Source organism: Haliotis rufescens, unplaced genomic scaffold (genome assembly GCF_023055435.1).
Source record: "Haliotis rufescens isolate VD_foot unplaced genomic scaffold, xgHalRufe1.0.p SCAF_82, whole genome shotgun sequence".
Classification (NCBI taxonomy): Eukaryota; Metazoa; Mollusca; class Gastropoda; order Lepetellida; family Haliotidae; genus Haliotis; species Haliotis rufescens.
The window spans coordinates 349,772-376,585 of NW_025964375.1; the positions used below are offsets into that span (position 1 = coordinate 349,772).

At 44.5% G+C, this 26,814-nt stretch overlaps 1 protein-coding gene across 1 annotated transcript in view; it reads left to right on the forward strand.

Annotated features, from left to right (window-relative positions):
- LOC124144203 (anaphase-promoting complex subunit 1-like) overlaps positions 1-26,535 on the forward strand; it is a 69,898-nt gene extending 43,363 nt beyond the window's left edge. Inside the window, exons 39-51 of the mRNA XM_048390103.1 lie at positions 1,340-1,416; positions 2,494-2,584; positions 4,611-4,724; positions 5,258-5,403; positions 6,314-6,400; positions 6,681-6,876; positions 9,129-9,196; positions 9,725-9,800; positions 11,641-11,703; positions 12,684-12,764; positions 19,844-20,129; positions 20,663-20,794; positions 23,225-26,535. Of these exons, the coding sequence (XP_048246060.1) occupies positions 1,340-1,416; positions 2,494-2,584; positions 4,611-4,724; positions 5,258-5,403; positions 6,314-6,400; positions 6,681-6,876; positions 9,129-9,196; positions 9,725-9,800; positions 11,641-11,703; positions 12,684-12,764; positions 19,844-20,129; positions 20,663-20,794; positions 23,225-23,322 (1,515 nt within the window). The 3' untranslated portion in view covers positions 23,323-26,535. The remainder of the gene's footprint in view (positions 1-1,339; positions 1,417-2,493; positions 2,585-4,610; positions 4,725-5,257; positions 5,404-6,313; positions 6,401-6,680; positions 6,877-9,128; positions 9,197-9,724; positions 9,801-11,640; positions 11,704-12,683; positions 12,765-19,843; positions 20,130-20,662; positions 20,795-23,224) is intronic.
- The last annotated feature ends 279 nt before the right edge of the window (positions 26,536-26,814 follow it).

Genomic DNA, 26,814 nt, shown 5'->3' on the forward strand with positions numbered 1-26,814 from the left:
CAACAAATTTTTCATCAGTTGTTCATCTTTGTACATAGTTGAAATCATAGGGAGGTATCTATTTCTAAGAAACTGATAATATTTACAAATGAGAAGTACATGAAACTCATCCTCAGCATAGCTTTCATTACAATAACGGCATAAACTACTTTCTTTATCTTGTACATTTTTCTTTCTGAGATTATTAACATTAAAATTATGTAATGATATATGTAATTTACACAAAGATCTTCTCAAAGTTCTATCCTGAAGTACAGATACATATTTTTTTATACTATAAAGATGACCCGTGAAGATTCAGGGTAGAATAGGTCTTCAGCAACTCATGCTTCCCGTAAAAGATGACTATGATTGTCGTAAGAGGGGACTAACGGGATCGGTCGGTCAGGCTAACTGACTTGGTTGATTCATGTCATCGATACTGCTTGAATATTGCTAAAAGCGGAGTAAAACCAAACTCAATCACTCACACTTGGTGATTTAGTGGTGTATCATCGTACCCAACGGCATTGGTCGTTGCTCGCGATATCAATCACAGGATTGTCTGGTCCAGACTTGTTTATTTACAGGCCACCGTCATATTGCTGGAATATTTCTCAGAGCAATGTTAAACAACGAACATGCATGCACACACATTGGCCAATTCATAAACTGTGAAGAGCACAATTTGACATTCGTACATTTTACAAGCAACTGCATTTGGTACACATCCCTGAGAAATCACAAGCATACGTAACTATAGAAAACCTTTACAAATGGTGGACAAGAGAATTGTTAGACTGTTCCTCAAAACAAGGTATATCCACACTGTCATGTATCATTCAGTGTTGACAATAACTTTATCATGGCACAAGGTCTATGAGATAAGTCAAGCTTCTTTTAGACAGGCTGTTGAATCAACCTTGAATTATTGAACCTCCAACATTCCAGACCCGTGAACATCTGGGAAGAGCATAGGTCTTCAGCAACCCATGCTTGCCGTAAGAGGCGACTTTGGCTCACTGACTTGGTTGATGCATGTCATCGATCCCAATTATGTAGATTGATGCTCATGATGTCAATCACTGGATTGTCTGGTCCATACTTGATTTTTTACATATTACTGTCATATAGCTGGAATATTGCTGAGTGTTGCGCTAAACAACAAACAAGATCCAACATTCCCACAGATTGGCCGTCATGCACTGTAACAGGGATGGAACTGAAACTCACACTAAGTGGAAGTCAATACTAACCTGACATTAAGCAGAATGTTTACAGATACTTACATGTTGATTCATCAACCCTTTGGGGAATGATGATACTGTTTTTATAGGGAATGTAATGTTTATGTCTTCAGATTGTAAAGAAGTATGCCTTTAAGAAGAATCAAACAGTGGAAGAAGAGGATATTTTCATTGACTTTGAAACAATGAGGTAGTCATTCTTGATCAGCTTATTCTGTTCACAAAGAATAAAAAATCATTGTTTTGTCCCTGGCCTCCCCTCCCTGTGCCCTGGTGAGGGTCCCTGAGATGTTTTCCTGCATTGTTCGTACAGGTTTGAAATGGCCTTGAATTTTTAAGGTCCCTTTTGAAAAGCCTTGGTTTAAATGATTTTTAAAGTCAATTTTAAAAAGCCTTGAAAATAACCAAAATAGCTTGAAAAGCAATGAATTTGTACAAAGTGACATCTACATGTACTTGTTAATAAAAGCTTAAGTGTGATTTATCACAGTGATAGATTTGTGGGCCAAGGACCATGAAGTATTCGTGACAGACTTAATATATTTTATTTGTCGGTTGTGAAAATAAACCTTGTTTGAAAATTTGTTCTGTTCTTAGTAGCAGACTTCTGGTTATAACAATAAAGCCCCGTGTTTATGATTGAAAAATCAATTTTCTTAATTATTTTCAGTGACTAATACATTTTATTATTTATCACAGTTATTGGAATTTGTGACGAAACATAAAGATATAATATCTTTTCATAACGTGTACTCGCAAACAACTATGAAATACTATGTCACTTATATCATCAAGTAATAGGCTTTGTGTTTATCAACAAATTATAGTGTTGCGCATGTGTCTTGCACTGAAACCAGTTTACCAAGGGAGGTAATCAATACGTCGCTAATTTTGTTGATGTAAACGACTGGTTGCCGATGGTGACCTGTCAAATTTTTTTGTGGGTGGCGGGGCAAATACAGTTGGATTGTTGGGCAAGTACACTTTCAGAAGGATGAGTACAAAATAAAAAGTAGATAACAAAATCAGAATCTCTAGTTGTATATCTAGTAAACAAGCCAGATAAGTTATCCTGGATCACTTGTTTTCTGTATCCAAGAGAATCAGGCTTCTTCATTCAGAGTTGATAGGCCTGGATAATGCCCTTCTGGTAATACAAGTGCTAAGTAGAGCTACCCGATACTACTACTGCTCCAGCACGTTCCAGTGTGTGATGGGTTGAAGGTGCTTCTACTGCTGCTGTTACTCTGTGTATGTGTTTTTGCAGCCAAGCTTACTGTAACATAGTTGCCGGGGCATGCATGGCGCTCAGTCTCAAGTTTGCTGGATCGGCCAACCAGACTGCTTACAATACTCTAGTAAGTACAGAGCTCAGTGCGGTGGCAGGTATTTCACAGCTTCGCACATGTCAGTAACAATGTACAAAAGGTCTCGAACCACTTTTTCTTTAATTCAATTACATGAAATATGTTTTTGTTTGTCCTATTTGAAGTTGTCACTTATTTTCAGGTGTGTAATATGTCTTTTGTGACCAATAGTCATTGAATGCAACCTCCAAGAATTTGTCCAATATGTTAACATCCGCCATTATAATCAGTGAGGAAAAGGAAGTTATGAAAACATCCAATTACAAAGGGTGTTACGATCCTATTTATGATAATATTACATCTTCCAATCACAATTCATGTGTCAAAGATTAATGTTCTGCAGTCTGTCTCACTGCTTCTGGAGGGGCATGTATGGCCCAGTCGTCTAAGACGCCGCGATTCTCTGTGCAGAGTTGAGTCCCTTGGGCACGCCAGAAACCTATGATTTATGGGTTCGAATCCCTGTTCGCACTGATTATGTTTCTAGGTTTGTCAGCACCATACCCGTGCTCGTGGGTTTCACCGAAGTGGTAAACGTCTGAGACCTGCCTCACTTCGGGCGTTCCTCCCACATTAAATACTGGAATACTGTTAAAAGCGGCGTTAAACCCAACTCACTCACTCCTATGTAGTGCTGAATAGTTCGTCCTAAATGTTTACATGTTCCAGGATCACCTCCGTGGTGTAGTGGATAGCATTAACCCAACTCACTCACTCACTCACTCACTCACTCACTCACTCACTCACTCACTCACTCACTCACTCACTCACTCACTCACTCACTCACTCACTCACTCACTCACTCACTTTGTTGCTTTTATCCCACATTAACCTCTAATATGTTCTTCTTATTTGTATAGGGCTAAAGAAAATGTGTTGGTTCTTAGGAACCGCCTGCATCATCATAAAGTCCAACTCACATTTCGTTTTTATTCCTTTTTCACCCCCCCCCCCCCCCCCCCCCCCACACACACACACACACACACCCAAATATACATCGTTAAATATTTTGCGTCTTGAACACATGACCCCGGCAGTGAGTGAAATGCTGTAATACTAAAAATAATGTGATCCGATATAGCAAGCAGTTACTTCCCTTTACATGCCCACTGCTTTACTGCGCATCTCGTGTTATGGTCATGGCGGCAGTAAGAGTGTGTGTGCTTGTTTTGCCATTAGCAAATATGGTCAATGAAAACATGAAATTTATGATAAGACGTCACTAGACATAATGATTTACAAATTCAATTGTATTTATGTACTGTATGCCGGACAATGTTTCATATGCAGAGATTAAGATTGCATGTGCATTTGTCTCATAAAATATGCTGGAAATAGCAATCAGCTGTTCAGACACATTTTCTCCCCAATCTGGAGGTGATTTATTTTTAAAATACTTAATGTCATGGCCCATAGCATAACTGAAAAGAAATAACAATACTGTGATAGGAAGATAGGAAGCCCGAAGACTTTGTATCTTGTAACGACAAGTGTTTGTTTCAAGTCGAATTCATGGCGAGTCGATGTGATTTGCCGATCATTCATACATGATTTCACCAAAACTAGTGTAAACAATTTCACGTGAAATAAAATCGAAGCTCATTGTATTATGCACTCACTTGTAGTCAAATACTGTATTCCATTATTTTACTCATCAAGGAATATATTTATGTAGGGAGGCCCTTCCCAGGTTTACTGAACACAACTGTTTATTTGGTTACATACTAGTTTGAACAACCTGCCCACACTATATTTTCAAAAGCCTGAGGACCAATTATTTAATTTTTTTAAGCCTCAATGGAGTTGTGTGTAATAAATAGAAAAAAATGATGAATGAAAATACATTGAAATTGTACAGTCTGGAATACAGTTGTAGTGTAAAGTTATCATTCACTGATTCATACATGGTGACCCTTTGAAGGTGATAATTGTACAACTTTACTTTAAGTGTGTAAGACATGTTTGTGTTTTTCTGCCATGATGCTGTGTGTTAAGTTTGACATATTCTCTTCTACAGATGGACTGTATGAAGCGTTGTCTCCAGGCGTTGTCTGTCCCCAGCTACTGTGAACAGGCAGGCAAGAGCTCTGTGGAGAATGGACTGTGTGTCATACTCACGGGATTAGCCATGGTGAGAACTAGAGCAATGTGACGTAGGACTGTCAAGTTTGCTTCTTAAGTCTTAGTAAATGTATTGTCTAGAACCTGAGGTCTGGGGCCATGTGGCAAGTGTTCTTAGCATCGCCTCTTGTGTAACTGGGGGCACAGGTGACCAAATTGTATAATGCCCCACAAATCTCTGTGGAGAGTTGCATCCTTTATACATGCCAGAAACCTAGGATCACTGTGCGAATCCTAGATTTACCTTGATTATGTTAACAGCACCTTACTCATGCTTTTCGTCAAAGTGGTATGAATTAAGACCTGCATCACTTCTGGCTTTCCTGCCACATCAAGCTGCCACAGCGTGATATAAATGTAATACTGTTTAAAGCAGCATTAAGCCAAACTCACTCATGTATGCTTGTGTAACCATGGTAGCATTATGATACAGGAAACTGGAATGATGTATGTCTTTTATCTTTAATCTTTATAATAAAGATGGTTACGTGACCTGAGTGAAGTTGTCTGACCTTCAAGTGATATGGCACTGCTGGTTTGCAGGTGATGGCTGGCACAGGGAACCTGGAGGTGATGAGGATATGTCGCATGTTGAGGAAAAGAGTTGGTCCCCAGTACTCCTACATGATGTATGGCTCTCACATGTCCATAGCCATGTCTACCGGGCTGCTCTTCCTGGGTGGTGGCAGGTAACACTGATAGGGGTTTGTTCTCACATAGCCATGTCTACTGGGCTGCTCTTCCTGGGTGGTGGCAGGTAACACTGATAGGGGTTTGTTCTCACATAGCCATGTCTACCCGGCTGCTCTTCCTGGGTGGTGGTAGGTAACTCTGATAGGGGTTTGTTCTCACATAGCCATGTCTACCGGGCTGCTCTTCCTGGGTGGTGGCAGGTAACACTGATAAGGGTTTGTTCTCACATAGCCATTGCCATGTCTACAGGGCTGCTCTTCCTGGGTGGTGGCAGGTAACACTGATAGGGGTTTGTTCTCACATAGCCATGTCTACCGGGCTGCTCTTCCTGGGTGGTGGCAGGTAACACTGATAGGGGTTTGTTCTCACATAGCCATGTCTACCGGGCTGCTCTTCCTGGGTGGTGGCAGGTAACACTGATAGGGGTTTGTTCTCACATAGCCATTGCCATGTCTACTGGGCTGCTCTTCCTGGGTGGTGGCAGGTAACACTGAGAGGGGTTTGTTCTCACATAGCCATGTCTACTGGGCTGCTCTTCCTGGGTGGTGGCAGGTAACACTGATAGGGGTTTGTTCTCACATAGCCATTGCCATGTCTACCGGGCTGCTCTTCCTGGGTGGTGGCAGGTAACACTGAGTGGGGTTTGTTCTCACAAAGCCATGTCTACCGGGCTGCTCTTACTGGTTGGTGGCAAGTAAAATGTTAAAAATAGAAACAGCTTATAATGAGGTACCCTTGACAGATAACTAAAAAGAAATTTGCTTTGTGTTTTTGTGCTGTCCACCCAAATCGTACTAACTGTAACTTTGTTAATTCTTAAATAAATTTTACTGAATCTTTTTTCAAAAGAATATATATTAGTTTATGTGACCATATTTTGAAGATACCGTTGTGTTATGTCTTCAGGTACACACTGAGCACAAAGCCCGAGGCTATAGGAGCACTGCTGTGTGCCTTCTTCCCCATCTACCCAGCTCACAGTAATGACAACAGGTATACTACGACGACATTCTGGACTGAGTACTTCATGATATACTAGGTAGCGAGTAGGTTTTCGGCAACCCATTCCTGCCGTAAAAAGCGACTATGCTTGTCATAAGAGGCGACTAACTGGATCAAGTGGTCAGAATCGCTGACTTGATTGATGCATGTCATTGTATTCCAATTGCGTAGATCGATGCTCATGATGTCAATCACTGGTTTGTCTGGTCCAGACTCAATTATTTACGGACCCTGTAATATTTAATATTCCTTGTGGTTCTGTCTGTTCTAGGTATCACCTTCAAGCATTCCGCCACCTGTACGTGTTGGCAGCTGAGCCGAGGCTTGTCCTGCCCCGAGATGTGGACACGGGCCACATCTGTTATGTCCCTCTGGAGATCAAGTTCAAGGACTGTGTCTCGTACAAGAATGTCAACTACAGGATCATGGCTCCCTGCATCCTTCCAGAGCTGGATCGTATTGAGGAGGTGAGGTAGTGATCAAGGTTGATGGTATTGAGGAGGTGAGGAAGTGATCAAGGTTGATGGTATTGGGGAGGTGAGGTAGTGATCAAGGTTGATGGTATTGAGGAGGTGAGGTAGTGATCAAGGTTGATGGTATTGAGGTGGTGAGGTAGTGATCAAGATTGATGGTATTAAGGAGGTGAGGTAGTGATCAAGGTTGATGGTATTGAGGAGGTGAGGGTGATCAAGGTTGATGGTATTGAGGTGGTGAGGTAGTGATCAAGGTTGATGGTATTGAGGTGGTGAGGTAGTGATCAAGGTTGATCGTATTGAGGAGGTGAGGTAGTGATCAAGGTTGATGGTATTGAGGAGGTGAGGAAGTGATCAAGATTGATGGTATTAAGGAGGTGAGGTAGTGATCAAGGTTGATGGTATTGAGGAGGTGAGGTAGTGATCAAGGTTGATGGTATTGAGGAGGTGAGGTAGTGATCAAGGTTGATGGTATTGAGGTGGTGAGGTAGTGATCAAGGTTGATGGTATTGAGGAGGTGAGGAAGTGATCAAGATTGATGGTATTAAGGAGGTGAGGTAGTGATCAAGGTTGATGGTATTGAGGAGGTGAGGTAGTGATCAAGGTTGATGGTATTGAGGAGGTGAGGTAGTGATCAAGGTTGATGGTATTGAGGAGGTGAGGGTGATCAAGGTTGATGGTATTGAGGAGGTGAGGTAGTGATCAAGGTTGATGGTATTGAGGAGGTGAGGTAGTGATCAAGGTTGATGGTATTGAGGAGGTGAGGTAGTGATCAAGATTGATGGTATTGAGGAGGTGAGGTAGTGATCAAGGTTGATGGTATTGAGGAGGTGAGGTAGTGATCAAGGTTGATGGTATTGAGGTGGTGAGGTAGTGATCAAGGTTGATGGTATTGAGGAGGTGAGGTAGTGATCAAGGTTGATGGTATTGAGGTGGTGAGGTAGTGATCAAGGTTGATGGTATTGAGGTGGTGAGGTAGTGATCAAGGTTGATGGTAGTGAGGAGGTGAGGTAGTGATCAAGGTTGATGGTATTGAGGAGGTGAGGTATTGATCAAGGTTGATGGTATTGAGGAGGTGAGGTAGTGATCAAGGTTGATGGTATTGAGAAGGTGAGGTAGTGATCAAGGTTGATGGTATTTAGAAGGTGAGGTAGTGATCAAGGTTGATGGTATTAAGGAGGTGAGGTAGTGATCCAAATTGAGCGTATTGAGATGACCTTATTCGGGTAGTGATCGAAGTTGACTTTATTGGGGTAGTGATCCAAGTTGACCTTATTAGGGTAGTGATCGAAGCTTACTCCATTGAGGTAGTGATCCAAGTCGACCTTATTAGGGTAGTGATCCAAGTTTACTTCATTAAGGTAGTGACCCAAGTTGAACTGATTGAGGTAGTGATCCAAGTCAACCTTATTAAGGTAGTGATCCAGGGTGATGTTTTTAAGGTAGTGTTCCAAGTTGACCTTATTAAGGGAGTGATCCCAGTTTACCTTATTAAGGTAGTGATCCCAGTTGACCTTATTGAGGTAGTGATCCAAGTTGACCTTATTGAGGTAGTGATTCCAGTTAACCTTATTAAGGTGAGGTAGTGATACAAGTCGACCATATTGAGGTAGTGATCCAAGTTGACTTCATTAAGGTAGTGATCCAAGTCGACCTTATCAAGGTAGTGATCCAAATTGACCTTATTAAGGTAGTGATCCAAGTTGACCTAAATGAGGAGGTGAGGTAGTGATCCACCTGCAATTTCTAATCAGGCGATGAGTAGCCCTTAAAGTGGCCAACAGTATGGCAGTAATCCATCAGGATATGGTGACACATGAAGTCAGCCAGGACATGGGTAAATAGAAATTCAGAGCAGGCTGCAAGTCATTTTCCATTTGTTTATCACCAAGTGGATATGAATGATCATTTGTAGGTACATGATGACAACATTTACATTGTGAAAGGAATTTAGCCTGATACAAGAGAGTATTGTGATCCATCAAGTGCTCTGATACTCTATACACAGAACCTTGTTAGTCCAGAAACCCTGTAATCTAGATGATTAGTGTTGGGAACATTAATGTACTATTAAAAGTACATTACTGTGTACCCATTATTCATAAATGTGGTAATCACTTTGAACCTGTTTGGATTAACAGAGTTGCACTGTACTAACGACACCTAATAGCGTTAAACATACCCCGACTCTTTAGTCGGTCGTTTTCAGTAAGCCTCAACACCATGTTAAATGACTTGTGTTACAGATCAAGGTACTGGGGCCCAGATATTGGCCTGTTACATTCCGTGTCGACAAAAACTGGAACACTATCATGTAAGTAAAACCACTTTTAAACAGGAAGGCTTTTGTTTCATTTTGTTTATTTCACAAATTGTTGTTTGTTTGGCTATGACCATTTTGTTGTGTAGCCATGATGAATGTAACATCTACATGATCTAGCACGGGATACAAAATAAACATATTCCATGAAGAAGGTTAACAGTTAGAACTTACTGTGGTTGAAGTGTACATTAATGTGTTCAGGAAATTGTGCGTGGGAATAGGTTAGTCTCATGGTCAAAGCATTTGCTGGTCATGATAAATACTGATTAATTCCAATATGGTTTGCCTGCCAAAGGCACTTGGTTTGAAATCCTAGATACATCCCACTGTGCCGTTGAACAAAACAACCTTAGCACTACGACTGTCGTATGTCTATGTTAAGGTATGTTAGTTACGATCACCTTAGCGCTAAGATCGCTGTGTACATAGGGGCCCTGGTCATTGAGTAACCACTGTGTTCAGTATGCTGTATTTGTGTAACAGTGGTGTAGGTGGCTTACATCCATGTTTGTTGTGCAGGGCTCTGCTCCAGAAGAATGGTACACTCAGTGTGAAGCAGAGGGCCGGACATCTGTCTTACATGGAAGACCCACAGGTTGGTGAAAGTTCCATGTGAAAGATGGACGATTCATTTCATTGGCTGTAGTCTTTGGTCTGTGTGCTCCAGGTCTGATATAGCATGCTGTTTTGTGGATGGATACAATCTCCCTTTGTAGTGCTGAATAGTTCGTCCTGATTGTTTACATGTTCCAGGACCACCTCCGTGGTGTAGTGGATAGTTGCATCTGCCTGGAGAGTTGAAGGTCGGTAGTTTGAATCCCAGGCCGCATCATACCAAAAATCGTTTAAAAAAATGGTGCTTATTGTTTCCTCGTCTGGCGAACAGCATTAAGATAAAACAAGGACTGGCCACCTCGGAATCGGTATTATGTGTCTGAGTGGGATATACCATGTTAAGCTGCGGAATGGTATCTAGGTGGGCTGGTATTATTAACGATTTAACTGGCATGAGTACAAGCAGACACACATGTATGCATGAAATAAAACGTTAAATGCCACTTCTCTCTTCTCACATGATGCATGTCCAGATCGAGGGCCAAATATGGAGGCCTGAATCTGCTATAGTGACCTTAGTCTGTGCAGTCTAGCCTTGTCTTTTTAAAGTGTGAAACCATTCTCCCTGGGTCTCAGAATTTATTGTTTTTTTGAAGCACCAATCAACTGCTTTCCTGGAGAAGTGTTTGATTAATCATGCAAAACAAGACAATTTTCTTTATTTTTTCCAGGTTTTTTATTTTTATCATCCCAAACTGGCTTCGATAGGAGATATTGTTTGGGTGAGATCAAGCGATATGCCTTAGGAAATATTGCTTCAATGAAATTGTATGATGATGCTTTGCAGACCATTGTGACTTCTTCGGTTACCATGATGTCACAATCGAATGACATCACTAGTCTCTCGGATACTTAATCTTGTAAACTATACTGTTTACACTCAAGACTGGTTATGACAGTTTACTAACTGAATACCCGTGAAGATCCGGATTAGAATAGGTCTTCAGCAACCCATGCTTGCCATTAAAGGCGACAATGCATGTCTTAAGAAGTGACTAATTGGATCGGGTGGTCAGGCTTGCTGACTTGGTTGATGCATGTTATATCCCAATTGCGTGGATCGATGCTCATGATGTCAGTCACTGGATTGTCTGGTCCAGACTTGATTTATTTACAGACTGTCATCATATAGCTGGAATATAGCTGAGTACGGTGTTAACAAACAAACAAACAAACAAAAGACGCAATACAAACTGAAAAGAAAGTTGTAGGAATGATTTTGGAACTTTTACCGACTCGTATTGGGAAGTTTGATATAAAAAACACTTGAGTGAGATTCTCTATTTCTCTGGTAAATTAGCCTTACTTAGATTTTAGCAGTGATATAACAGTTAGGGCTGGGACGAGTCCAAATTAACTACCTGGGTACCTATCTCCCTATTACCCGACCCTACCCGGGTACCCTCTGTAGGTCTCAAGAGATACAAAATGTCCGTTTGAGATTTTTTTACCACAGCACTTGCAAAATGTATTTAGATACATGTATTAAACGATCTGGTCATGCATACACTGAAAGTGACTGAAGTTATATCTTTACTCAACCATATGAAAAGTCAGAGGGAATGGGTGCATATAGTAAGAAAGAAATGCGAACATTAGTGACTTGTGGTGTAAGCATAGAGTTCTAGATAATTTTTGTCTTTAAACAATATATCACATGACTAACCACGGGTCCGGGTAGTCCTGTGGGTACCGGGTCCTACTCAGTACCCACCCGACCCGGGTACCCGAGTTACCCGTCCCGGGTACCCGAGTTACCCGTCCCAGCCCTAATAACAGTGTCGAACACCAGTATCCAGATATTGTTCTTGTGTTTGCAGGGTTATCGCAGTATGCTTGCTAAATCTCTCACTTCGGACCATTCATGTCACTGTTCAAATAAGGTCAGTACACATTCCCATTTACACTATTGCAGTATTAGTTATTCCACATGATGAGAAAGCCAAACATTTAGCTCGGAGGCTATTAGAGAGTTGATGCAGGTGCTTCTGTTAAGCTGTTTAGGGATTTAGGGTTAGAATATAGGCCCCCAGCAACCTATGCTGGTTGTAATAGGCGACTAGATGGATCAGGTCGTCAGGTTCGGTGACCAGGTTAATTGTGTGACATCGTACTATGACGGCGAGGAGCATTGTTCACAACATTAATCACTGGATTGTCTGGTCCAGACTTGATTATTTACAGGCCACCTTCATAAAGCTGAAATATTGCTGAGTGATCCATTAAACAACTAAAAACAAACAAAACTCAGATTATTGTCTGATAAATTATTATATTTTCTGAATGGATACCCATGTGTCTCTTCAAACAATGTGCATTTGTATCAGAATTGATAGAAAGGTAAATAAATAACAGGTTTTTTTCTTTCTGGTAGAATAGGACTTCAGCAACCCATGCTTGCCGTAAAAGGCAAATATGCTTATCTTAAGAGGCGACTAACAGGATTGGGTGGTCAGGCTCGCTGACTTGCTTGTTGCATGTCATTGTATTCCAGTTGCGTAGATCAATGCTCATGATGTCAATCACTGGATTGTCTGGTCCAGATTCGATTATTTACAGACTCCCGTCATATAGCTGGAATATTGCTGAGTGCGGCATTAAACAACAAACAATAAATAAATCTTCCTGTTATGTCTATTGATACTATTGATTGTGTAGCGCAGCATTGTTGTTAACTATTAATCTTTTAATGCATCAATGCCTCACACCATGGACGATTGCAATGCATCAAGTTTGATTGATCGTTACAGCCCTATTAACACCCATGTATTCCTGTGTAAACTGGACAGACATGTTGCACTTAACGTTTGTTGAAAGAGTATTGCTTCATTTATCAGTTCATGTATGTTTGTATTGTTACCAGCCAAACATCATCAAGTCTTTCACATCGGACCCACGGATTATAGCATTAGCAGAGTTTTTCCTCAAGTCCAAAGAGGACATGGTGAGTCAAGACAATGAGTTGCTCATTTTGTTACTGTAATGTTCTTGTTGCTAATGACTAAGCAATGAGACTGGAAGCGTCTTAGGGCAGACATTCAGACTTAGTTTCATTATAACCCCTTGCATCTCTCCAGTGTGTTGTGCCCAAAGGTTTGAAGCATGACAGATTGAGAATAAGCAATGAGCTATGAGGAAATACGGATTATCTGCCTGGAGGGAATGAATGGTGTTAATCCCGAGGTTTGGGCAAACGATTAACATTGACAGCATTCATTCACGAGGGACGGATAATCCATAATTCCGATTTGTTAAAGTATGTTATTTCATGTATTACTCATTGACATCATAAGAGAGAAAATTAAGGGAAAATATTTGAAATGTCAGCCCTACGGATAAACTTCACTGAGGAGACCCTATTGTTCAGATGATGTAATTTAATCAATTTGTGACATTATGAACAATGGATGAAGTCATATCGTAATTGTGGATGATGTCATTGTTGCGTTTCTCAGTCATGCTAGGATCCCCTGATCACAGGTTGCTCCCTGATTATAATTCTTGGTCATAGCCATGCTCGTGATGTTGGTAATTATCAACCTGCATCACTTAAGGCTTTCCTCCCACAACGAGCAATACCTGTTCCATGATGGGGCACGGGTGGCCCAGTCATCTAAGGCGTCGCAATTTGCTGTGCATGCAGAGTTGCGTCCCTTGGACATGCCAGAAATCTATGATTGTGGGTTCAATTACATTAAGTAATACGTTACCACTGTTATACCGAGGCTGTTGTCTCCCACAACTGCTGCTATAGCGAAATCTACCACAGAGATCTCAATTACCTCATGCAGCACGTGCGTAGCCACCTAGCTGCCATGTGACACCCTTCACTCTTGTCTCCTTCGTCTGCTTAGCAAGACGTGTTTTCTCCTGCTGAAGCGTTCCTTGAAGATTTGGTGATATTTATTATAGTTTATTCTCTAATAAACTGTGCTTTTATGGGGCGTTGCGGTAGCTACGCTTGGTTATAATTTTCCCGCCAAACGGAAAATTTTTCCCGCCCTTTTTTCTATATACTTGCGGGGTTCGCGTATGCACGTTGTGTTTTACGTTTCCCCTGTTCTTGTATGTTTTGGGGGTTAACATAACTTATTTCTTTAATAAAAGTTATATGTGTATGTTATATGTTCACATTGCTCGTTTATTTTCTTGTGAAAATGTTCGTTTGTGAATCATTGTGGTGCGTGCGTTGTAACCATGTTTTGTTCTTTGTTTATAGCAAACAATCAATGTCTGACATGGATATGTCCCCAGTATCCACCCCCTCTACCCCTGCTTCTCGGAGTTATGGGGTGTGCAGAAAGTTTTTGTCGTCCCGGGATCCCCACGTTCGTTGCCCGCGGTGCAGGGTTCCTTGCGGGGACACCCGGTGCATCCTGTGCGAAGGTCTGGGGCCTGCGGATTTTGAGCGGTACCGGCTGTACGTACAGTCCGTCTCCACCCCTGTGGTGGCCGGTTCGTCCGGTCGGGGTCCCCGTGCGGGTACCACCTCCTCGGCTGCGGCGGATCCCCTTGCGGCCCTCGGGCTGTTTGGGGATTCCGTCGCCGCATTGTTGTCGAAACTTGTGGATTCCATGCTGGCGGCCTTATCGCAAGATAGGCCGCTGGCTGTTCCGTCCCCGGCCTCTTCGGTGGCCGCGGGGTCGGACGCGGGGTCCACCGGTAAAGCGGCGGATCTCTTGGCGGCCCGTGTGCTGTCCGGGGATTCCGTCGCTGCATTACTTGCATAACTTGTGGACTCCAAGCTGGCGGCCTTATCTCAGGATAGGCCGCTGGCTGTTCCGTCCCCGGCCACTTCGGTGGCCGCGGGGTCGGACGCGGGGTCCACCGGTACGGCGGCGGCTCCCGTGGTCACCGGTCCTTCCCCCGAACCGTTGCTCCCGCTATCGGTTTAGGACCGCGTGGCCATGGTTTATGACCTCTTTGAGGACATGCCCCGGCCGGTACCGCGGGGAATCCACGACTCGGCTTTCCCCGCATCAACCTTGCTGCGCGGTTTCAAGCCTTCCTTGGAGAACGCCTTCGCGGCGGCCTCCGGTCGGGGTCTCCCGTTGCCTCCGACGTCGTGGAGAAAGGGTTTATTCCCGGTACATGACCTTGCCTTTCCCGAGGCTGGTCCTACCGCGGAGGCCCATGTTGAGCGGTTGGGTGTCCGTGCCCCACCGGCTGCTACGGTAACGCAAGCTACCTTGCACCAGCTGGACGCCCTCGCTCGGCACTCCATGTCTCACGGAGACACTTACTTGGCTGCAGCGGCCCGTCTGGTCGAAGGTTCTCCCACGGACCGTGACCAGCGCATTTACAACTGCCTGCTCAGTTTAAATGCTTCCCTGGAGTACGTTGCCGAGTACTCTCGGCACACACTTGCTCTTGTTGGGTCCCTGCATAGGCGCCTGGGTGCCGCTCCTACCCGGAGCGCGCCCCAGGCTGCTGCGGCCGGTAGGTCTAAGGGGTCGGGTTCTTCTTCCTCTGGGAAGTAGCCCCGCCCTGAGGGCTCCGGTATGGGCAATCAGCTGCCCTTTCGCGCGAAACGGGGAACTGGGGGAAGCCCAAGTCGTCGACGGACGGCAAGGGCCCCTCCAGGTGACTCTCATTGGAGGGGTTCGTATGCCGACAGCGCCAACTTCGGTTGGCCCTTAGGCGAACCCGAGTCACTTGGCCCTGGACAGTTGCGCCTGTCGCAACCTGTCAGGGCCCCCTCTCCTTCCCCAGTGGGAGCCAGACTCCAGACTTACTGGGAGTATTGGGAACAAGTGTTCGACGACCCGTGGGTGGTCAACACGATTCGGTACGGCTATCGGCTTGATCTCAAAGCGAATCCGCCGCTCACCGTTGCCCCGTTGGCAGGTTTCGATTCGGAAACCGATCTTCCCATCCTTGCCGATGCCATCGGCAGGTTGGTGGAGAAGGGGCAGTACGGGAGTTAGCTCTACCAGAAATAACACCGGGGTTTTACTCCAGGATATTTCTCGTTCCCAAGTAGGACAGTGCCGAACTCAGAATGATTCACACGTCCGCTCCCTGGCTGTTCACCCGGTTAACCACCCCCATAGTGGGGTTCCTCCACAGGAGGGGTGTCCGGTACTTCGCGTACCTGGACGACTCGCAAGTAGCAAATCGAATGACGGACACCCTGTCACGCCATCTCGATTTCGCACGTCGGCTCTTGGAGCAATTTGGGTGGATTATCAATCTCCCCAAGAGCGAGTTAACCCCTTCTCAGAACTTGCTGTTCATCGGAGGTCGGTTCAACACGGTGTCCCATCGCCTCTTTGTCCCCCCAGACCGGTGGCACAAAATTCAGGCGATGATTGCCAAAGTCTTAGCGGTGCAACAGACTGTTCACTTTTGGGAACAGCTGTTAGGGCTACTTGTATCAGCCCAGGACTGCACCGCACGGGGTCGTCTCCAACTCCGCCCGCTGCAACGGTTTTTAATCCAGTTGTTAGCAACGGAGGTGAACAGTGCGACCGTCGCCCTCCCGGATCGGCTCCGACCGCATCTGGAGTGGTGGACGGTCCCTTACATTGTCTTATCAGGAGTCTCTATGCGGCCCTACCGGGCCACGTTGACCCTGTATACAGACGCCTCTCTAGTGGGCTGGGGCGCCCATCTAAAGGGGGAGGTGAGCTCGGGGCTGTGGTGCTTAGACGAACTAGGTCTTCACATCACTTGTCTCGAGTTCAAGGCAGTGATCAACGCAGTCAATCACTGGAAGCATCGTCTCGTCGACGCCCGGCTCATGCTGGCGACAGACAACACGACGGTAGTGTCCTATGTGAACAAACTGGGGGGAACCCACAGTCACTCGCTGCTCGATCTCACGTTCGAGTTTTACGCTCTGGTGGACAGTGTCCCGTGCCAGATACGCGCCCGTCACATCCCAGGTGTGCGGAACGTACTGGCCGATGCTCTATCGAGGCCTCAGGATCCGAGCCCCACAGAGTGGATGCTGAACCCAGTAGTGTTTCAGTGGCTGTGCGAACGTTTGGGTCGTCCGATGGTCGACCTGTTCGCAACGCGGTTCAACAATCAACTCCCGTTGTTTGTATCACCAGTCCCGGTCCCGAGGGCCATCGATCACGATGCTCTCGCGTTAGACTGGACGGGCTTGGTCGCTTATGCTTACCCGCCGACAGCGTTGATACCACACATTCTAAGCCGGCTCCGAGGAGTTCGCTGTCGAATGTTACTGATCGCGCCCATGTGGCCGAACAGATCGTGGTACCCCGACTTGCTGACCCAGGTCACGCAGTCGCCACTTCCACTGCCTGTGAGACCGGATCTCTTGATCCACCCTCACACCCGTCAGCTTCATCCAAACGCAGGGCAGTTCAATCTGCACGCGTGGATGTTGTCACCGAGCGTCTGAGGAGTAAAGTTTTTTCTCGCCGGGCGTCTCGGGCATACGTTAGTATGCATCGTGATTCTACCCAGAAGGTGTATAATGCACGTTGGGTTATTTTCACGAAGTGGTGTTGTAAACATCACATTCATTCGCCAGATAAGGTATCTGTGCAGGATATTGCTCGTTTCATGTCTCACTTGCGAGAGACCCGGAAACTCTCCGGGGGTTCCATTGCCAACTATGTCTCGTCCGTTGCTACGGTACGGGACGTTGCTATGGGTACCAGTCTCTCCAAAGAGCCGGTGATACGGGGTATTATCAAGGGTTTCAAACAGCACGATCTTAAGAAGGGCCGCCTTCGGGCACCGGCCTGGGATCTTTCCCTAGTGTTGCAATCACTTACGGAAGCTCCGTATGAACCCTTGCATAGTGCTTCGTTCCGGCATGTGACTTGGACAGCATTTCTCCTCTCCTTTGCCACGGCGGCACGTGTATCCGAAATTCATGCACTCGATGTCGCCAAGGTACGATTCGATAGGGGTGACGAAGGAGCGGTCCGCCTGGGCCTGCTCATGGGCTTCGTCGCCAAGAATCAGAGAGTCGGGCAAACGGAGAGAGAATTCACTGTAAGATCACTCAAAGAAATCTTACATCCTGCTAATACTGAGGACAGAGCGCTGTGTCCGGTTAGGGCCCTTAAGTATTATCTTAAGGCTTCGAATGGACGTAGACAAGGGCGTGACCGTCTGTTCATATCGTGTAACCCTAATCGCACGGTTGACATACCTCGCAACTCGATTGCGTTGTGGCTTCGTTCTGTCATCAATCTGGCGTACCGGTCTCGGGGGTTACCGGTAGCGGGGTCAAACCCGCACGAGATCAGGGCGCTAGCGGCAACATTTGCCCTACACTCGAATATCTCTGTTCGCAGAATATTACGAGGTTGTTACTGGCGTTCTGACTCGGTTTTTGCCAATCATTACCTCAAACAGGTCGCTGATGCCGTCGTGGAGAGTGTGCACCGTCTTGGCCCGCGGATCGCGGCGCAAGCGGGCACCTAAGGGGTGTGCCCAGCGCAATTCCGAACTCCTCAGGCGTCTGACCTTGCACGGTGGTCAATCTGGGTCTACTCCAATGTTCCCACTGCCGTGGGTACAGGAGTTGGGGTCCCGCAAACCAGCGCACTCACACCACAGGTGAGGGCGGCTTTTGTGTGCTTTGTCCTTATTTGTATTTTGACAATTATGTCTTTAATTGTCTGTCGTGTATCCCAACCTTGTGATGCATGCTTACAAATACTGGAATTAGGTCACGCGCCTAATGCATACTTTAAGTAGGCTTGCTCTGGGATATACGGTCTGAATGAAATTAATTTCCCTCTTTTCGACTGTTTAACCTGATCTAAGATTAAGCTCACGCGGATACAGTGTTCTCATCCGCTGCGGCGATGAAATACCTATCCAGTGGGGCCGTTTGGAGTCACCAATCGTTTTGGCAATGACGATTGAGCCTTACGGTATGCGCTTGACAGTGCTTTGGTATTCCTATAGGGTAACGCCTAGCTAGGTGCATGCGCATCGAGTGCTTCCGCCTTGGTGTTTACTTCCGCTGGTCGGAAGGAACGCTAGCAGTCAGGATTCGGGTTGTAGGTGCTCCCCACCGCCTACTGTGGTAGTCAGCCTCGGTATAACAGTGGTAACGTATTACTTAATGTAATTTGTAGAATTTTCCTATTCGGAATATTCTATATGTAATACGTTACCACTGGGCTGCTGCCCGCCCGTCCGTCCCCCGAGCACTTGCTCTCGCAGGAGACAAGAGTGAAGGGTGTCACATGGCAGCTAGGTGGCTACGCACGTGCTGCATGAGGTAATTGAGATCTCTGTGGTAGATTTCGCTATAGCAGCAGTTGTGGGAGACAACAGCCTCGGTATAACAGTGGTAACGTATTACTTATAGAATATTCCGAATAGGAAAATTCTACAAAATTCCAATTCGTCCCGATTATGTTTCTTGGTTTGTCAGCACCATACCCGTGCTTGTTGTTTCACCAAAGTGTTAAACGCCTGAGACTAGCATCACTTAGAGCTTTCCTCCCACATTAAGCTAACATGCCGTGATATAACTGGAATACTGTTAAAAGTGGCGTTAAACCAAACTCACTCACTCACTGTTCCAGGGGGCGGTTGGGTAGCCTTGTGGTCAAGCGTTTGCTCGTCACGCCGAAAACCCAGGTCCCCCTCTCTGATATTGCTGGAATACTGTTTAAGTCGATGTTAAACCCAACACTCTCACTGTTCAAGGGGACGGTTGGGTAGCCTAGTGGTTAAGCGTTTGCTCGTCATGCCGAAAACCCAGGTCCCCCTCTGTGATATTGCTGGAATACTGTTTAAGTCGGTGTTAAACCCAACACTCACTCACTGTTCAAGGGGACGGTTGGGTAGCCTAGTTGTTAAGCGTTTGCTCGTCACGCCAAAAACCCAGGTCCTCCACTGTGATATTGCTGGAATACTGTTAAAAGCGGCGTTAAACCAAACTCACTCACTCACTGTTCAAGGTGGCGGTTGGGTAGCCTTGTGGTTAAGCGTTTGCTCGTCATGCCGAAAACCCAGGTCCCCCACTGCTGGAATACTGTTTAAGTCGGTGTTAAACCCAACACTCACTCACTGTTCCAGGACCTGTCCACGGTGCAGGAGCTGTCCACTGTTGTGTATGAGTGTGTGACCCAGGAGAAGCCTGAAGCCACCTGCCTCCACTTCATCCTGGAGCAGCTCATCCACCAGTGTCAGAAGGGGCTCCACACCACCGGGGTGTGGCAGCTCAAGTTGGTGCTGGCTTACTACACCAGCAGGTACCGCATCAACCACACCGCAGAAGACCAGCCACAACACCTCCTGGAGATGGAGTTCTTACTGTGCCTGAAGAGACATCTAGAGGACACACTGGATAAGTGGCATATAGGTGAGTGTTGAGGTGCTCATAGTCTTCTTGGGGCGGTCGGGTATCCTAGTGGTTAAAGCGTTGGCTCGTCACTCCAAATACCCAGTTCGATTCTCGACATGGGTACAATGTGTGAAACCCATTTCTGGTTCCCACACCGTGATATTGTTGGAATATTGTTAAAAGCGGTGTAAAACCATACTCACTCACTCACTCATAGTCTTCTTGATACAGGTTTTATTGTCAAGTCGAGTGAGCTCATGTTATATCGCTTTGGTGACTGTCCATATGTCCTTCATTAGCTGTTACACTTTCCGACATTTACTTTGAAAGTTTTCAATCAAAATGAACTTTGCTTGAATGATCCCAGCTATTGTGTCTGTAGAAACTGCTCACAGAATTCTGATCCAATTTGAGCATTTAGGCCACAGCAGCAATTTTGAGAATATTAATTGTTCCCATTTTGCAGCAAGCTCTGCATGTATCATTATGAAGTCTGATATATAATCTATGTAGTGGTATGTGGTATAGTTTTCTGTATGTGTTTCCTGCAGACAATGTGGAGTTGTTCCTGCGTTACCTGAAGGGGGAGGAGATGAAGGGGCAGGAGATCACCTGTCTGTCGGGATTCCTAGCATGGTTCGACATCCCCCACCCAGAAGACATTGCTCCAGTATTAGCTAAAGGTTGGTGTGTCTGTGATTTTGGCTGAGGTCGTAACTGACTGTGGTTGTTTGTAGCTGTGGCTGTGATTGTGTCTGAGGTCGTAACTAACTGTGGTTGTTTGTAGCTGTGGCTGTGATTTTGTTTATAGCTGTAGCTGTGGCTGTGATTGTGGCTGAGGTCGTAACTAACTGTGGTTGTTTGTAGCTGTGGCTCTGATTGTGTTTATAGCTGTAGCTGTGGCTGTGATTGTGACTGAGGATTGTAACTGTCACTGTTGCTTTTACTGAACTGGTGGCTGTGGTTTAAACTTTAACTGTGTCTGTGACTGACTGTGACCATGGTTGTAACTGTAGCTGTGTCTGTGACTGACTGTGACCATGGTTGTAACTGTAACTGTAGCTGTGACCATGGTTGTAACTGTAACTGTAGCTGTGACCATGGTTGTAACTGTAACTGTAGCTGTGACCATGGTTGTAACTGTAACTGTAGCTGTGACCATGGTTGTAACTGTAACTGTAGCTGTAACCATGGCTGTTGTTTTACCGGTAGATGTGGCTGAGGCTGTGTCTGTGTTTCTGTCTCTTGCTGAACTGTTGACTGTGGCTGTGATTGTAATCATGGTTTAGCCTGAAAAAAAAAAAAAATTGGTTCTCAGGCAATAACTTATGAAAATATCATGCGGGCAGGCGGCCCCTTTTTATTTTATGGTTGTGTACACACTAGTAACAAATCCGTATATCGCTGTGTATAAGGCGAGTTTTTCAAAACTAGAATTAGGAGACTTTCAAGGTGTGTGTGTTTGGGTATGTGGGTGGTCTTATACACAGGGTTGAGTATTTTATGGTTTTTTTCCGCAACACAAAGACATTACTGTGGGCACGAAACGCCTGAAATACCATGTCAACAAATCCGTACTGAAAAACTCAAATTAATCATGTAATTACACTGTCTTGTTGTAGAAAGAGTTCATAATATATCTGGACTTATGTTGGTAATCTATTTTATCAATTTTATTCAACATTTCATTCAATATTGTTTCAATTCATTTCGGCAAAAGCGTATGTGAAGTGATCAGAAGATAGCACATCTCACCGTTATTTACAGCAACCACGATCATATTACCGCTATTGACGCCTTGAAACAAACTTAAGTGGATAGAGAATGGATATATGTATCATAAAGGCCATACATTGAATCGCTGAAAGTCATACTTGTTGTAGTTTGACAATTATATGTCAACATTTACTTTTCGCAAAGTCAAATTCTTCCATTCGAAACCATTTCTGGCAATGGCGATCAGCTGAACAAAAGTGCTACGCTTATGGTTATTAATTTATTTCACATATATATTGTAAAGCTGTATATCGTAAACAACTACACATAATATTGGAATAAATTATTCCTGATAAAATAATAGTTTCAGATACAATTCTTCCGCTCATTGTATCAACATTTTTTAAAGTTATATTATTGGCCGAATCACCGGTAGATTCTGAGAAAAGTGTGTTCAGCTGAATGCTACTTCCGGCTTAGCTTACAAGACAAGACGCATGATAATCTTAATCTCTGCATATAAAACAATGCCAATCAGAACAGCAAATACAATTTAATCGGCTAATGATAATGTTTAGTGATGTTTTATTTCAAATTTGTATTGACACAAGTTTAATTGATATAATGCGGAAGACAAACACATTTTTATTGCAAATGTAGAGATTTTGTATGCACTAGTGATGTGCTTTATTCTGATTCGCTTTATCGCCGGGGTATATAAATTAGCATTGATTACCCGCATATTTTACGAGACAAATAACCTCTGCGTATGAAACATTGTCCCTCATACAGTACACAAATACCATGGAATATATATTTGAATACCGTCATCATGTCTAGTGATGTTGTATTGCAAATTTAATGTTTTTATTGACCAAATTTGCAAACAGCAAAGCAAGCACACAAACTTCTATTGCTGCTATGACCATAACACATGAGACGCGCAGTAAAAAAGTGCACATGAAAAGGGAAATAACTGCATGTTATATTGGATCGCATTGATTTTAAGTATTGTAGCATTTCACAGTTGAGGTCGTGTGTTCGAGACGCGGAACATTTAAGGATTTTTTTTGTTTTGAAAATGGAAATAAAAACGAAATGTGCGGCAGACTTTATGATGATGCGGCGATGCCTGAGAACCAAGAATTTTTTATTTTTTTTAGCTTTAGCTGCAGGTGTACCTGTGGTTTTTTTCTGTGGCTGTTACTGTAACCATGGTTTCAGCTGCAGTGTAGTTGCAGTTGGTTTTATCTGTGGCTGTGACCATGGTTGTAGTTGTACCTGTAGCCTTGGCTTTGAATGTTGTATCTGTTGTTGTGGCTGTGCCTATACATCGTTTCGGTGCTCTTATACATTCATTGGTATGAATTATTTTTGTAATTTCATTCATGTTGCAGGAGAGTCCAGCCTCCCGGTGTTGTGTAAGCAGCTGCCTGGACTCAGTGTTGTGACAATCATGAGGCTCCTAGCCTCCAGACAATCGGCCTCCACGTGACCGCCACCCTTGGCAGAGTCATTCCATCATAACAGCACTACACAAGCTAAGGCCACCCTCTTAAATCAAATGTCAGTCTGCTGATCTGCTGATTCACAGCAAGACAAGCGAAGGAACATTCCTGACCATAGTCAACTGACCACTGGCCACACAGTGTCCAGACTATGCATCGTCATCTCAAGTACAACACAAGACACGCTGAGACTCAACCTTGGCCATAGAGTAGTGTTTACATTTTCGTAATCATTTCAGAACAATACTCATCGAGGGCACCGTTCTCCAGTCAGGGGCCCTCTAGTACTGTAGTGTTATGTCCTCTGATCAACTAATGGACAGCAGAGGTGGAATTTAGGGACACTCTCCTTGTGATCCTTGACCAGTCACTACATTATCTTTGTTGACACTACAGAGTTCATGTTAAAGGGACACTCTCCTTGTGATCCTTGACCAGTCACTACATTATCTTTGTTGACACTACAGAGTTCATGTTAAAGGGACACTCTCCTTGTGATCCTTGACCAGTCACTACATTATCTTTGTTGACACTACAGAGTTCATGTTAAAGGGACACTCTCCTTCACAAAAACGACCGATAGCCACTGCATAGTGTCCAGTCGATCCAGTCGATCCAGTGACGTCTGAAACACAACACATTACATGTTAAAGGGACGCTCTCCTTCAATAATTGTTGGTCTTCATAGTGTCCAGTCAATCCATTGACGACTGAAACACAACACATTACATGTTAAAGGGACGCTCTCCTTCAATAATTGTTGGACATCATATAGTGTCCAGTCAATCCTTTGAAATCTGAAACACAACACATTACATGTTAAAGGGACACTCTCCTTCAATAATTGTTGGTCTTCATAGTGTCCAGTCAATCCATTGACGACTGAAACACAACACATTACATGTTAAAGGGACGCTCTCCTTCAATAATTGTTGGACATCATATAGTGTCCAGTCAATCCTTTGAAATCTGAAACACAACACATTACATGTTAAAGGGACACTCTCCTTCAATAATTGTTGGCCATCACATAGTGTCCAGTCAATCCACATATTTGAGGGACACTCTCCTTCAGTCAAATCACTATAGTGGCCATATGGCATGGTCCAGTCATTCTATTGTCATGTTAACACAACACAGTACAGTTTGAGGGTCACTCTCTTTCAGCATGTTCAGTCACGTGTTGTCAAATCATCTCTTATTCTGCTAGATTCTTGTTATGAAACCTCTGGTATAGTTAATGACCTGCTGCCACAATATAGTTCAATCCTTCTGTGTCAACCACAGTCAACCATTGTGATGTGCTACCCTTCCTAGTGTTACAAGTCCACATTGTCTTCTGTGTTTGTATCAGTGTTATGACATCACACATCAAAAAATAACATGTGGGACATATAGCCACACTGGAGACTGGAGACGTTCTTTTTCTTAACAGACAAAGCTGGTGAACATGTTTCCATTGTCATACTCATTTAATGACTGGACCATTGAAATGTGTTTGGGACTGTTTTGGGTGATATGCATGGTAAGCTGAGGGAGCAGACAGTCTTCTCAATATTGTGTTGCCATAGAAACAAGTGTTGAGGTCTATGCTGAGCTGAGGGAGAAGACAGTCTTCTCAATATTGTGTTGCCATAGAAACAAGTGTTGAGGTCTATGCTGAGCTGAGGGAGAAGACAGTCTTCTCAATATTGTGTTGTCATGGAGAGAAGCTGAGCTGAGGGAAAAGACAGTCTTCTCAATATTGTGTTGTCATGGAGACAAGCTGAGCTGAGGGAGAAGACAGTCTTCTCAATATTGTGTTGCCATAGAAACAAGTGTTGGGGTCTATGCTGAGCAGAGGGAGAAGACAGTCTTCTCAATATTGTGTTGTCATGGAGACAAGCTGAGCTGAGGGAGAAGACAGTCTTCTCAATATTGTGTTGCCATAGAAACAAGTGTTGCGGTCTATGCTGAGCAGAGGGAGAAGACAGTCTTGTCACTATTGTGTTGCCATGGAAAGGAAACAAGTGTTGAGGCCTAGGTTGAGTCAACATTTGTCTTTGCTAGATGGAAGCCTGTCAGTTTCTGAATATTAAGATATGATGTCAGGGATTAGCAGGCAAGAACCAAACCAGAACTGACATTGGATGCATGGCACTTGAAAGCAGGTATGCCCATGGCAGAATGTCTGAATGTACAATACCTAGTCCAGCTTCAATGCTTTTTTTCACAATAGTATCTGTCCATGTTAGTGAGATTAACATGTGAACCAAATGTTTGCATTAGCTAGAGAACCATTATGAATCTCTAATTTTCCATTCTTCCTTCATGCTAAGACACTGGGAAGGCTCTGTCATATAAGTTTGTTCTGTCAGCCTGTCCCATATGCAATATTATGAGCATCATCATGACTGTCTCACCACAACCCATTGCCACACCTACACCCTTAGTCTATCTACTTTCATGCCTCACCCCTCACCCATGCCCATTATGATGCCACATCCTACTTTTGTGCCCCACCCCTCACCCATGCCCAGGGGCGGTCGGGTAGCCTAGTGGTAGCTCGTCAAGCCAAAGACCCGGGTTCGATTCCCGACATGGGTAAAATGTGTGAAGCCCATTTCTGGTGTCCCCTGCCGTGATATTGCCGGAATATTGCTAAAAGCGGCGTAAAACCATACTCACTCACTCACTCACCCATGCCCATTATGATGCCACACCCTACTTTTGTGCCCCACCCCTCATCCACACCCACACTCCACTTGCCTTCCAGATCCCTCATCCATGCCCACATATATTTATATGACTTGACTTTAGCCACACCACGCCCATATCTGTAACACAAGCCTGTAAACCAAGGTGGTAGGGGATTAAGCTTATATACTCACCACCAAAAGAAACTCAAACCATAGAAGGATATTGAGAAGAACATGTATGTACGTTAGGAAGAGATGTCTCCAATGTGTACCACTTATTGACAAAACTAACAGTCAAGTGTTACCACAGCGCGTCTTTATTCTTTTCACAATATGCTGCACATGATTTCCAAACTTTACACGCTAATCCTACAAGAGACAATATGTGTGTCTCGAGTCTTGAATCTATGATGTCAAATGTGATGCATTCATGAGCATCGGTTCACAGTATGTTTGTTTGTGCATCAAACCAACCTAATATCTCTTGAATATGTCTTCATATGTCAACCAACATGTATGGTATTCGCCTTTCTTTTGTCGGTGGGGGTCATGGGTGGCCCAGTCGTCTAGGGCGCCGGGATTCGCTGTGCAGAGTTGCGTCCCTTGGTCGTGCCAGAAACCTATGATTGTGGGTTCGAATCCCGGTTCGCCCCGATTATGTTTCTAGGTTTGTCAGCACCATACCCCTGCTTGTGGGTTTCACCGAAGTAGTAAACGTCTGAGACCTGCATCATTTCAGGCTTTCCTCCCACATTAAGCTGACACGCCGTGATATAACTGGAATACTGTTAAAAGTGGCGT